Source organism: Strongylocentrotus purpuratus, unplaced genomic scaffold (assembly GCF_000002235.5).
Source record: "Strongylocentrotus purpuratus isolate Spur 01 unplaced genomic scaffold, Spur_5.0 spur5_scaffold_13, whole genome shotgun sequence".
Taxonomy (NCBI): domain Eukaryota; kingdom Metazoa; phylum Echinodermata; class Echinoidea; order Camarodonta; family Strongylocentrotidae; genus Strongylocentrotus; species Strongylocentrotus purpuratus.
The window spans coordinates 26,662,248-26,676,954 of record NW_022145598.1 but is presented as its reverse complement, the minus strand read 5'-3'; the positions used below and the strand labels follow the sequence as shown (position 1 = coordinate 26,676,954).

Sequence of the window (14,707 nt, the reverse complement as noted above, 5' to 3'; positions counted from 1 at the left end):
CCCCCCCCCCCCCCCCCCCCCCCCCCCCCCCCCCCCCCCCCCCCCAAAGATTTCTTGCATGTCTGAATATCAATTTACAAGTATGACCGACCATATATTGCAAGTTTGTTTTTCTTCTAATTCTAATTCAAATTTCAGTGGTTCACAATTTCGTAGCAGAATGGCATTTTATCAAGGGGCAGAAAGATGATTGATTTTCCCAATTTTAATCCACATGAATAATTCTACATTACGAAAGTTTGCAAGATATTTACCTCTGTGTCGGACACTGACCAATTTCCTTCAGCTCCATACTTGCAGTGTGTTTGTAGCAGGCCCAGATACATGCAATGCAGTAGAATACATACAGGAAGATTTAGTACAGTTGGAGAGAGAAAGAGAGAGAGGGGAAGACAGACAGAGACAGAAAGAGAGACAGAGAGAGAGAGAAAGAGAGAGGCAAGGAGAGACATAGAGAGACAGAGAGATATAGAGAGCGTGGAGAGACAGAGAGAGAGAGAGAGAGAGAGAGAGACGCAAACATAAAATCAATTCAGGTTAAATGAAAAATCAATATGATAAGGTTGGACAGGGCAAGGCCATAACCATTTATTCATTGATCTGGACCTGTACATTCGGATACTGTACTACTGTGCATGTACCTAGTTCACGTACATTGTACATCAATATCAGGAGTGGATAATGTCATTACATCATTGCATCATATTTGGGCAATAATCTTGCACATGTACAAGTTAATGGCCATTTTGAAGGTCACCAGTCAATCTAGAATGCAAAAATCTGATTTTATGATTGCATGATTATTGGCAAGTACTGAACACCACCTCGGCCTAAAGAAGTATTTGATTAACAAATATGAACATCATTCTTCTTTTATGCCAAACTACTTTGACAAATTCTTTAACATTCTGGCACAGTTCCTAATAACTGCTTTATTCATATATTCACACATATTCATAAAACTACCCGGTACTCAAATTTACTACAATGTGACTATGCAGTATACAGTATGGTTTCAATGGGTGCATCAAAACAGCCACAATAGCATTTCCCATTCATAAGCACTATGCAGTCTGATGATCTGATAATTAAATTACTAACTTCCTGTCACTCAAATTTATGTCAGGATTTAAGTGCCATTATATTAAAAACTGATATCAGTACCCCCTTGCATTCCTCAATAGGAATAGCAAATACTTGTACATTGTAAATGCAGTATTGCAATACGTCTGATTAGAGCAAACCAGGCAGTTATGTCATTTTGAGAGTCAGAGGCAAATATAATGTTGCCTTGTACATGACATGGTCTTTACTTTCTTAGCATAATATCAGCGTAACATGAAATTAAATCAGAAAAACTTAAAACTTTTTTAAAAACAATGGTCAGCGATTCACTATAAATCTCTATAAAGTGGTGAAAATCGATCATCTTTTTAGAGGCAGAAATGAAGGAGAAAAAATTGAGTATTTTGGGGACTTGATCAAAAATTAAGCTCATTATACATTTGTAAATTTAGTCTGAGAGGTTAAGCTCATTAACTCCTAATAAATATGGTTTAGTGACACAGTGAGCTTAAAAAATATCTTGCTGTGCCTATTTTTTTTTTTTTTTTTAATGAAAAGAATACACCCTTCTTGAGTTCTCGTTTTACACAATATGTCATGATCTCTCAAATTACAACTTTCGACATAGTGAGAGATAAATACATGGATAGCCACAAAGGTATCTCTTGCAAAACTGTCCCCCAAAGAAATAAGATTGCAATGATTATATTTCTGAACAAACAAATTTAGAGAAATGTGCATGGCTTTTATCAGAGAATGTACAGTAGATTATAAAATAAGATTAAACATAGCTCTAATTCAATATTCCTGTACAAAATATCAGCTGCCACATTTTATTTGTTGTCATTAAAGGAAAGTCCACCCCCAAAATAAGTTTGTTTCGATAGAGGCAGAATAATAAGAAACTCAGGTGAGTGAAAGTTTGAGCAAATTCTGAATGAAAATAAGAAAGTTATGAATTATTGAAGTTGTGATCAATCAAATACAAATTGGCAACTCTGTGACTTATTATACGAGCTCCCCTTCATTTGCTTTGTGCATAATATTCCATAAAATCATGTTTTCTTCGTTATTGATGACGGAATATATATTTGTTCCTTGCAGGGGGAGTATAGAAACTATTTGCAATTATTATATTTAGGGTGCATGTACAGGAAAATGAAAATTTAGATTTTTTTAGTACTGAGCAAATGGAAGTTGAGCTCGCATGATACGTCATAGAGTTGCCAATTTGTGTTTGATTGATCACAACTTCAAAAATCCTAACTTCCTTATTTTTAATCGGAATTTGCTCAAACTTTCACTGACTTGTTTCTCTCATTTTGCTACTCCTATTAAAACTAACTTAATTTTAGGGTGGACTTCCCCTTTAATGAAAAGGGATAATTATATTCTCTCGACCTTCCCTAAATAAGATAGATGACGGTTCAAATAGTTTACACAGGCAACACACATGACTACATTGTGTAGAATGTTTGCTGGCAGAATATACTGTACATACATGTTTGCGAACATTGTAATTAGCCTGTGTAAATAATTGTACGAACAACTCAACAAAATGTCTATTTCTATGTATATGTACATGTACGTGTAGTCTGCTAAGACATCTGTACTAGAATATATTTCCCAGCAGTCTTACACAGTATCATATTTTCCTTTAAAGGTAATACAAAGTTCTGGGAAATTTGAAAATACAGTGGATAGTGATTCTTTACAATTTTGATATATTTGGATGCCCCTGTGGATGTATTATAAGCATTAAAAACTTTAGCCCTTAAAACACTTCTGCTTTCGAGAAAAATTGAATACAAATATATCGGTGCTCCCGGTAATTTTGTTAAATTTCAAATAGCGCCTACGGCCGTACAATGCTAGCTGCGACCATGAAAATCTCAGAATATGTAGTTTGTGATACGTACATGTAATTTCCAAACGGGAATAGCTAATCGGTCGATTTTAGTCAAGAAACATTGTTTTATAGCTTTATTAATACTTTGACCTTGAGAGGGAGCTATACAAAATGAAGAGTTTATTATTTACAATTTCATAACTTTAGACTCGATTTCGACCGCAACAACGATCACTGAATATTGTAGGATCGTATATGCTTCCAATATGTTCATTTGAACCAAATTCATGACCCCATACCAAAACTTTGTATTATCTTTAACCTACTGTACATGTACCGATAACACTCTTGTATTCTAATAATAGATGCTCACCTTAAATAACATAATCCCCAGGAATAGTGCAAGAGCGATGAATGTAAAGACGGGTGATTCAATGTCATACTTGCTGACGGGTAGGTTCTCCTTCCAGTGCATGAATTCCTGTAGTCAAAGTCAAAGATAAAGAGTCAAGCTGAAATGTTAGAACTTGAAAAGGTACCAGAATTTAAATAGTAATAGTCAACATAAAATGCTGCAAAATCAATTAAAGGTGTTTCAAGCAGCAAGATATTAAGAAACCTACTAACAATTTACATTGTATCACCATGAAATATTTTGGCAGATCTACAACACCTTATTTGATTTTTGTCTACATGTATTTGATAAAGAAGAGTAAATTATTAAAGTATGGCTAATTGGCTATTAGTTTGTGTGGAAACAATACACAATTATTTTTCTCCCAATTTTGGGGGGATATTATACTGAAATATTGTCATGCATAATGTGACGAAAGAAAAAGGACTTTCAAAAGAAGTACCCTCCATTCCTAATTTCTAAATAAGTATAAACGGATTCAGTGTGACAACATCAAGATCAAAAGAAAACTGCACTCTGCAAAAAAAAATCAACTCAGATTTCATATTACCGGTATCCTTAAGTTCCTCTGACATTATTGTATCCATTTAACACACATGATGTACATATAAGGATAAACGAACTGAATTTTAAAAAAAAAGAAAAAATAACAGTAATTTCTTGCTTCCCATTTTTTGAGGTCCTATCTATGGATGTATATGTACAGGTATGTAGGAACTTGGAAGCATAGTAGAGTTGATCATATTTGCTAAATGACTAAAAATTGACATAAAATATGACCCTTTTTTCAGCTGACATCTCACACCAGAGATGCCAACCTCTTGACACAAAAGAAACAGACTGACGACTATCCTAAAAAAAAATAATCAGAATTTTAGAGAGAAAAATCAGAGTTTCACAAAAACTCGACACTACCACTGGCGTCAGTAAAATTTCAGAAAAATGTTATACTGGTAAGACCGGTCAAGTAAAATGTATGATCTTTCATTAAAATTTAATGAGAAAATTGTAATGTTTCTATTGTAATGCGATTCCGTGCTTATGATGGGTTTTTAAAATCTAAAATCGTATTTTAAGAGGTGATAAATATTGTATTATTCTATTTCACTTTTATTATCGTACTAAATACAATTTAATCGTACTGGTTGGCATCTCTGACTCTGTCACACCCATGTTTGCTTTGGTACTTGCCTGGTTGTAGGGGAACTTGGGCTATCCTCGTAGTCAAAGTCTGGGTAGTAGGACATGACTCCAATGCAGGTGAGGAACGTGATGAAGAAATCAAAGAGCTGGAGGCAGAAGAATGGGAGGATGTAACCGGACCGGTACTGGATGATGCCCTTCATCATCATGGTGGTGATGAGGAGGAAACAGAACACGATGACCAGGCCAACACAGTAGTCGGCTGAAGACAGAGTCAAAGTGAAAAATGAAAATCGTATGACGTGTGAATCACTGAGTTGGTTGTGAAAATGTGTTAAAATGCGGAAATTTAACTTTTAAGTTTACATTTACATGTACATGCACACGTATGATGCAGTACATGTGTAGTTTGTGTACATGTACATGTTATGTACCACCCCCCCCCCCCAAAAAAAAAAAAAACACACAGTGAAGCAAAATATGACGACATTGAAGAAGGAGGCACTCGACATATATTTCTGTGTCTGGTAACACTTCATGAGAAGTGAGAATGGTTTGGGATCTGGATCGTTTGCAGTGACAATTTTTCTTCCAATATTTGTTTTACCTGATAACATGACAGAGCTTAACATTAGAAAGTGCCTGTATTATGAATGACATGAATCTTTGCAATAACATAACAAAAGCACAAGAAATTCAAGTAATAATAAAAACATAAGCCACATCATATACCATGTATAGAGGCCTGGTGGAGGGGGGAGGGAGGGGGGTGGGTACAAGAGTTCAAGGTGCTATTCCCCTTACACTTCATCTTCCAAACCCTCCCATGTACTTTGCTTCGTCTATAAATGAGAATTTTTTTTGTAACCACTTGTTTACCGGTAAGTACAAATAGTGGTGTACCGGGTACATTCCTGTCTGATCTACATAATTGCATTACGTTCGGTGAAAATGGAAAGAATTACATGTACATGTACACCGCACAAGTTAAGTTGTAAACACTTTGTGATGAACATCTGTTGGTACTTCTGAGATTGATTTTCATGCACCCTTGAGTTGGTTGAAGCACAGGTGTTGCTATTTGTTTGGTAATATAATGATACAATCAAAATACAACTCTGTACATGTTCATGTACATGTACAGTACATGTATGTACAATGAATAAATTGTAATTGTACATGTACATATGTACATGTATGTACGAGGTTTAATGCCAGTACCGGTATGCCAATAATACCACTTGTTAATTATTGGCCAAAGAAGATTCCATATTGAGGAACATGAGGATAGAAGCAATAAAGATTTAGCAAAGGCGTTTGCAGGATATAGCAGACAAAATTCTATAGATAGTAATAAGTGTTTACACAGTCAACATGTACGAATACATGTTCATGTGCCAATGCTACTGCCAGCATACTTATGTTGATGTACATGTTGGAATGATAGAGGCCTAGAGGGGCAGTTTTGCTACCCACTAATATATGTAAATTTGTAAGCATGTTAAATGGCAAAAGTACTGTAGTGCCAAAGACTTTGTCCTGAATTGACCAAGGTGGTTTAAACTGTAAACCTTATCTACAGCAATTCAATTTGAGCATGCAAGGCCAAATACATGTACCTGCTAATGTACAGTACTTGTAAGTTGTAGATGAACAGAATAAATTTCTTCTATCTCTTCAGTAATCATTTTTGAAAAATAAAAGCAAACAAAACTGCTCTTTTTTCATTTTTAGAGATGGCAAACAAAAAATGTACTGCTCTTGGTTATAACTCAAGTCATTATCAATCATTTTAATAGTGTTTTATCTTTATGTTCCCCCTTTTGACAGCCCAGCGTAAATCAGCTACACAGAACATAATTTATTTAAAACCATCTCTAGTATAAATTAGGAGTTTAGGACCAATGCATTTCCCTGGTACATCTTCTTCTTCTTCTTCTTAGTTGATCCCTCCACTGTTTTGGAGATTCCTGGAGTCCAAATAAAGTAAATGTTTATAATCCGACCGTACATGTAACTCACATGCATCATGCTGACTGTTGAGACTAAGTGGCGTTTGTGGTGGGTCCTGTTCATCCAAGTCGATGTTCATTGCGTTGTCGCCTCCTCTCATGATCATGGATGCGATCAGGAGCATGGCGAACATTTGACCCATCTGGTGAAAGTTGAAGAAGAGAGAATTAAAATCATATCACTAATATTCATGCTAAATTATAATTGACATTAATGAAGAATAATAATTGTAAATAGGGGAAGGAGAAAGTTAGGAATAGAGTAAACGACACATAGATCTGCATGTACATGTAAGTACACTGTAAGAGTAAGAGGTCTTGAATAACAATAACAATTGGAACCAGCTTAAAGATAAAGACCAGTTATGGTCATGCGATTGCATTGTGAAAGAAACAGTGTGGAATCGATCAGAAAAGGTTGACCGTCGAGCATACTGCAAGGTTCTGGAATCATCAAAATGATAAGAGATTTGGTCCAGTCTTCGTAAAGTTACAAGCACTGTACATAGAAAGATGTATATGGGACTACGCACACGTGCGCGACACATGCATTTATCTCTCACACACCAATAGATAAACTAATTTACCAAATATATCAATTACTAGGCGGTTTCCCGGCAAATTTGTTATCATCATAACATGTATTAGTCAAAACATATTCTTTCACATGATTGGTAATAAAGAGCTTCCATTTCATTTTTTGAAATTGGGGCATTTCCAATACTGGTCTTTACAGTGTAGACTACCTTTATTATATTGCCCACACTGGCACACTCACCCTGTTAAATTCAAAATAACCTTGACGCCCCCCCCCCCCCAATCTACAAATTAATCCACCCTAAAGTGACCCTATCCGCACCTCCAGGTAAAACTCAGATGACTATTTTGGAGGACCAACAGACAAAGTACCAAGTACCAAAAAGTACACCTTCTTCTTCTTAGTTGATCCCTCCACTGTTTTGGAGATTCCTGGAGTCCAAATAAAGTAAATGTTTATAATCCGACCGGTTAGGAGCTTTGGAGAGTCTTAGAACGAGAAGCATCAATTTTGTGTAGGAAAAAGAGCGATAGTAGAAGTAAGTTATTATGAATTTCGGAAGGCAAGCATGGATGCAGGGGTAACAGAGTAGCAGGAGTAAATTGCTGTGGGTCATCAACAACATATAGGTTTAGACAGATGGGATAATCCACGAGGCATTCCTTGACTTTGCTGATGAAATCCTGACGGAGATGAGCCAGGCATGAGCAGACTCCAACAAAGTGCTCCACTGTCTCATCGTTGGTTTTACAAAGGGGGCATGTAGAGATAGGCGATTTCTTAAGCGTGAAAAGACGGCATTGTGTCAAGTAAGTGCATGTGAGTAATTGGGCTCTCACTATAAGAGCTCTTCGGATGGGAGGAGGTGATGCAATCTTTGGATATAGGAGATTTGCAGAGGGTAGAGTGATATTTATCCAGAACTTGAGAGAGGACTTAGAGTGGATTCCTTGTAGAGTATTGTGTTTTACCACCAGGATGACTTTGTAGTTGATCATCCTTTTCCATGTTGAGTAGAGGGGTGGGTTCGAGACGAGGCTTTGGAGGTCTGGAAGATCATACTTCCTCAATGCCTCTTGAAGGACCAGTATTGAGGGTGTATGCGTTTTGAGGGCATCTAGGAATGTTCTGAATTCAAAACGGCTGTGATCAAGCTTGATGAGTTGACCTAAAAGCAAGAGCCTACCAAGATCAATTTGCACTGAGACTGGCAAGAGGTTGGTGAGCAGGTAGACAATCTCATCAGCAGCAGACTTCGGCACCCCTAATATCTGTTTGGCAGTAGGCAGTACCGCACACAAAATTCAAAATCCACTTTAAATGGTCCGGAGTCTCACTTCTTATAATCATAACGAATGGTCGAACTTCAGGACTATCATAAAATTATCAAAATGTCATGCCTAAATAAATTCATAATCATATTCATGTCGATGGGATTGTTCTTGTGAACTGGTTATTGGTTGGCAATTTGGCATTCCGTCATTTCCAAACATTAATCACAGTTCACATGCGCCCCTCCCTCCCTCCCTCCCTCCCCCTCCCTCCCTCCCTCCCTCCCTCCCTCCCTCCCTCCCTCCCTCCCTCCCTCCCTCCCTCCCTCCCTCCCTCCCTCCCTCCCTCCCTCCCTCCCTCCCTCCCTCCCTCCCTCCCTCCCTCCCTCCCTCCCTCCCTCCCTCCCTCCCTCCCTCCCTCCCTCCCTCCCTCCCTCCCTCCCTCCCTCCCTCTCTCTCTACGTACATGTATGCAACATGGATAATGCCAAAATATTTGTGAACAAATTAGCAGTGAAATACTTGTATATATCAGTAGCTCCACGTGAAATAAATGTTATTCTCTTCAGCACATCTTTTCAATGAAATAAAGGTTCATCATATCTAGGTCTAGACTATAGACCCTATTATATATTGTCTTTGATGTGAAATGAACTTACCAAGTGCCATAATCCGATGAGTATAGATCCCGTTCTCACGTCCAAACATAAACAACATGCCGGAGCACTCGGTGTTCCCCACCTTGTTCTCATGATTATTGCTCAAAAGTCACGTCACAAGCAAGGAAATGGCCTACACCATCTAGAAATACAGAATTTCTAGATCGAACGGTATATAAAATACTAAATAAACGATCACAAACTAATGATAATTTTAACTGGAAACCACTGGAAATGTAACGGGGTACGGTTATCACAATGATAATTTCCGCAATAAAGTTGTGTAGGCCTATGTAAAATACGTACACGTTCTGTAATTATACGCATGTTATTATACATGTACTGTACTGTATGTTGTTGTCATTGAGGAAGTAGTCCCGCGCGCTGCGGAGATTTTCTAAATCGGCAGCTCGATGAAGAAACCATATTCATGCGCTGAGCATAATGTAACGCCAGTGCAATAGAGGGGGAATGATCGAATATTATCCCGTACTTTTTATCCATTCCTGTTGCCTTTGCTTGAAAGTGATGATAAACCTCTTCTACCAGTGAAATACATTGATGATAGTGATGATAATGATCATGTTTGAATGAAGGGGGAAAGGAGTTCAGGAGAGCCGGGCCTAATAATTAAAACTTGATTTAAAAAAAAATAAAATTGTATAACACAGATTAGGAAATAAGTATATTTTTTATTATTTTGTATTTTGTATTATTATTATTTCATTTATTATTATATATTTTTTGTTGATGGGGGAGGGGAGTGGGTGGAGGAGGGCATGAGGAGGGCATCAGGTTGGATATTTGGGCAACGTATCCCCATCACCAACAAATATGGAGACAAATCCGTTATGACACTATTAGACACCATTGGGCTCTCATGTTTTATGTAGCATTTATTATTTCTATTCATAAAAGGTGTCTGTCGAGTGCAAGCCTTTTTCCCTTCTTCTCTCTTTCCCTCTTTCAGCACACACCCCCCCCCCCCCCCCATCTCTCTCCATCTCTCTCTCTCTCTCTCTCTCTCTCTCTCTAAGTATCTCATGCAATAATGGCATTCCTCTCTCTCTCTCTCTCTCTCTCTCTCCTCAATTTCCTCCTCTCATATTTCATCATATACATTATTTATGTTTTGAAAAAACATGAAAGGAAATATGTAGGATAGTGAAAATGAAGAGAAAAGTACAAGGAGTATGAAAATACACAAGTGCAATGTAATTATTAATACCAAAATGGTAGGAGAGAAAGAAGGATGAACTAATAATAGCAGGAAAATAAATTATTAATTTGATAAAACTCAATAAGCAAGAAAATAAACAATGTATACCGGTCTCTCAATAATCACACATCATGAGTCAAAATTCTTTTATTACAAGACACTCCACAATTAGTTTTATTACACTTGCACAATAATTATAGTGATTCTTGTATGATTGAACATGAGCAAAAAGAGCTATTCAGCTTCTGGCTATAAATTGGCTATAACATCTTTGTAACATACAACATTCAATTTAATTCTCATTTTTAAAGAAAATTACTTTCTCCCTTAAGTTTGAGGAAAGTGGTCCACTGCACAATAAAATTTCACCATTAGCTGCAACACCATCCCCACTATAACCACTTGTGACCGTGAAAGCAATTTGATAAGTCAGGTGACATCAAGGTCATGTGACAGGGTCATATGATAAGTCATGTGATGGCCATACAGGGATGAAAGCAAATGGTACCAAGCAATGAATATCATTTATCAAACTTTATCACCAAATGCAAATTCAAATCAATGAAAAAATTAAAGATGATGAAAACATAAAAGAACTAAACATTGCCATATAGATTGCATAAATATTAAATAACTCTGTATCTAAATAATATCTAGTTAGCTTTCAGGTCTCATTGCAGGTTATTTAGATTTTTAAGTAATTTCCATATTATATACACACAGTAGTAGATAACAAAGCACCTCTGGATTAAATTAAAAATGTATTAATTTTTTATGCAATCTAAACCTCTTATTTAACTTTCAATTCTTTCAAAGTAAATCATTGACACAAAATAATTCAATGTTGTATCAAAATGAAATGAAACAAAACAGATAACTTTAAATTGTTCTTTTTAAAAGAAATAACAATCATAATTTATGAAACCAAATTGGCAATAATCACAAATCATGGCACCAACTTGGCAACATGAGACCGGCATAAATCACTGATACAGATCAGTAAGTGCACATGAATTTTCTAAATGTTTCAACACACACATATACATAGCGGATCCAATTTTAGAACCTTGAATACCATCTCAAAAAAATTATCTCAAGGTCCATGAATGCTGTACACATTTGTTTTAGAAGTATACATAAAAAATAAACAACGACAAAAGCACTATAGGCAGTCCTCTATCCATTCTACAAAACTTTGGATGGGATGAACATTTCACAACACTAATAATTATGCCACTGCTGTCATGAATATTCATGATTGATGACAGCACATATAATAATGCCACAGCTGTCATGAATATTCATGATTAGTGACAGCACATTCTCTAGAAAATATTTTGGTAAGAGACTTGAAAGTGATTTCAGATTTTGACATATAGTTTTTACCTCTATACTTCCTCAATACATTCAAGTGTAACTTTTTTGAAAAGTAAAGTACATTTAGAATATTTCCATCATATTTAGTACGCGTATTCACCAATATGTGAACAAACATTAGCGCTACAACAATGCATATCATCTGTTTAAAGGCAGAAGGGAGTTCGATCTGTATACCGGTAAGTACCATATAACATTGAACGCCCTTCCGATTTTCAGCAGATTACATATACACTGTATTAACATTAATCAGTACAAAAAGAAAAGATATATCAGATGCTTGAAAAAAACTGCCAATATGGAAATTGAATGTGGTAACTTTAATAGTCTATTATTTTCTTCTTTTAATTCAAATTTGGTAACGAAGACATCGCATTTCATACAGCAACCCAAGTCTGTCATAATACAGATTTTTTTTTCAACAGCTGATTGAACACAGTAGTTAGCATTACTTGATAATATACTCTCCATTTTCTTTCACATCATGTTTTTCATACAAACTCCATCTCAAACCTTCATTCATAAAGTAAAGAATAAATAGAAATTAGTATGTACATGTATAATCACAAACAAATCACACAGAATCTATAAACAGTTTGCTTGAATTTTGCAATTAGTCCAAATTAAAGATATACTTTTTATCTACAATGTTCATGTATCATTGATAAAGCAATGATTAAGCTTTACTCCTTTCCTCTTACATCAACTACTTTTCCAAGACTTGAGCAAACCTGGATTGAAATTGAGCTCATGAGTTGTCCATAGCATTTTAAAATTTCTTTTATCGTTTACTTTAATAGTAAAACACATATCAACAAAACATACAAATACAACCTCATTATCAAATTGATATTCAATATGTTTCCATAAATGACTGTAAGATTACAATTGATGACACATTTGTTCATATTGTGATTAATCAAAGTAACACTCATTTAATGCAAGTTAATGCCCTTCAAACTCCCAACTGACAATGTTCACATGAATATATCTTCAATGAGCTACTTTTCTCAAAAGTGCTCCTTAATCTCTTCAATGAGCTACTTTTCTCAAAAATGCTCCTTAATCTATTCTAGATCAAATAAAATGATGAAATTTTGAAGCAGTCCATCACACAGACTTATCATTATTCAATTTGATCAAAACCGACCTTTGATTCTTTAATACTTTAGACATGGGAATATCTTTATATCTAATTTGACCATGGCGCATAATTATAGAGGATAGTTGTATGTACTTTGTGAAGTAATCTCTTCAATACAAAAATGAAAGGGAAAAAAAGTTTCAGAAAATTGTCTTATGCCCTATTGTATGGCCACTCGCTAGCCAAATATCTCTGATAAAATGAGACTTTGTAGTGTTTTTCTAATAAAAGTAGACAATTCACTCAATGTCTGCACTGCACCATTGGCACTACAAAATAAATAGTCGAGATTGTGTCACCATAACATCAGAAACCTTATTTTTCAGTGTAAATACCGGTATAATAGGTACAGTCAAACCTGTCTACAGCCACCGCCCAAGGGAAACAAAAAATGTGCTTGTTGTAGACAGGTGGTCACTAAAGCAGGTTTAAATGTACAAAGAAATTAAGGAAAGGGAAACGATTGTCATTCAAATGAAACCAGGTCTAATTACAACTGTATTAAAAGTAGAATCTGGTTTTATAATCCCAGCTCCAATGTCTAATTTCTTCTTTTTTCTCATCTTTCCCTCCAGACCCCAACAGAATACAAAGTAAAATTTGAATATTTTTTTTTCTCCAATGATTGAAAACAAAATGGAAGCACTTCATCAACAAAGGCACACGGGTCTGACTTGTGGTACAGATACATGTAGTGTAAAATCAGAAATAGACACTGAAGCTGGGTAAACAGCCCCCCCCCCCCCCCCCCGCCCCCTCCACCAAAAAAGTAACAATACCATGTACCCAATTAACTACCGGTATATTACATAACATACTGGGCTCATTTTAATTCTTACAATTTGTCGTATTTAACAAAACAATTTAATGATACTACAAACTTACAGAATGTGAATTCAATGAGGGCTATTTTTCTTGATTTTTACCCTTTTTTACACTGCTGACAGAAAACATTTATGAGGTTACTATAAATCTAGTAAATACATTTCGAAGTTGGGCTTAAATTGTGACAGTTTGCCATATGTTTAGTTTCATTTTTGTAAAGTTTGGCATGTTAGTCAGTAAGCCACCAATCAGTAACTCTACAGAGTGAATTGAAATTGAAATTGAAAGGTCTTATCGATGCACACATGTACAATACTCACTAAACTGTATGGAACTTCATTTGGGAAAACAAAAATTGGCAACATTTACATCATCTGCTGGTTCATCAGGAAAGCTTCATACAATCAATGTTCAATATGCAAACAAAAATTATTTAAAAAAGAAGAAGCAGAAATCACAGTCACTACAACGAAAAAGGGTGGATTGCATGCAAAATACCAAAACAATTAAGCAAAAAATGTTGATATATTTTAATTAAGTACACATATATCCAAATGAGAGTTGAAGGTAGTGAATGGTATAGGCCATGTTACGATGTATCAAATTCATTCATGCTTTCTAGACTAGTAGCTGTAACATATCTCAAATGATTGCAGTAGGTTAGTTAAAGCGATACTGAACTGATAAGCTTTCTGCCCTAGCAACCTGTTCAGAGCCATCTGTATACAGAGTTTGGCCAACCCGGTTCAAGTTGGACACAATAAGGCGACTACTGCTTTGTTGGGCAAGCCCAAAATGAAAGAATATATGCCATGTTGTGACCCAGTAAACCCAATCCGGCCAAACTCTGTGTATCGATGGCTCTGGTACTGTTTATTGCACAGCGCCATCTCATGGTCAACTTGCCAACAGTGTGTGATCCAATACCCAATTTCTGCTTTGCAGACAGAGGACTCAATGCAAGGACCAACAGTGCAGCGAGTTAAGGGACCATACTCCTACAGCTGACCTGAGATGGCGCTAGAGCGGATGCTCCTAGAAGTGTTGCTTTAAAGCTGACAATGATGAATGCAAGAAATGAATTGATTAAACAAGACAAGTAACAAAGGTTTCTTATATATATATATATATCAATCACTTCTCAATGATGTTTAGGTTAGCACAATATCGTATGAAGTCAGTTGCCCATA

General features: G+C 36.0%; 1 protein-coding gene across 1 annotated transcript; it reads right to left on the bottom strand.

The window, feature by feature from the left end:
• Nucleotides 1-256: 256 nt before the first annotated feature.
• LOC105440581 (lysosomal-associated transmembrane protein 4B) lies at nt 257-9,241 on the bottom strand. The gene is made up of 5 exons (XM_030983257.1): nt 8,953-9,241; nt 6,495-6,627; nt 4,521-4,734; nt 3,288-3,395; nt 257-340 (listed from the first exon to the last, which is right to left on the bottom strand). The coding sequence occupies exons 1-5, from the start codon at nt 9,043-9,045 to the stop codon at nt 283-285; spliced, it is 606 nt and encodes a 201-aa protein (XP_030839117.1). The 5' UTR covers nt 9,046-9,241; the 3' UTR covers nt 257-282.
• Nucleotides 9,242-14,707: the final 5,466 nt, after the last annotated feature.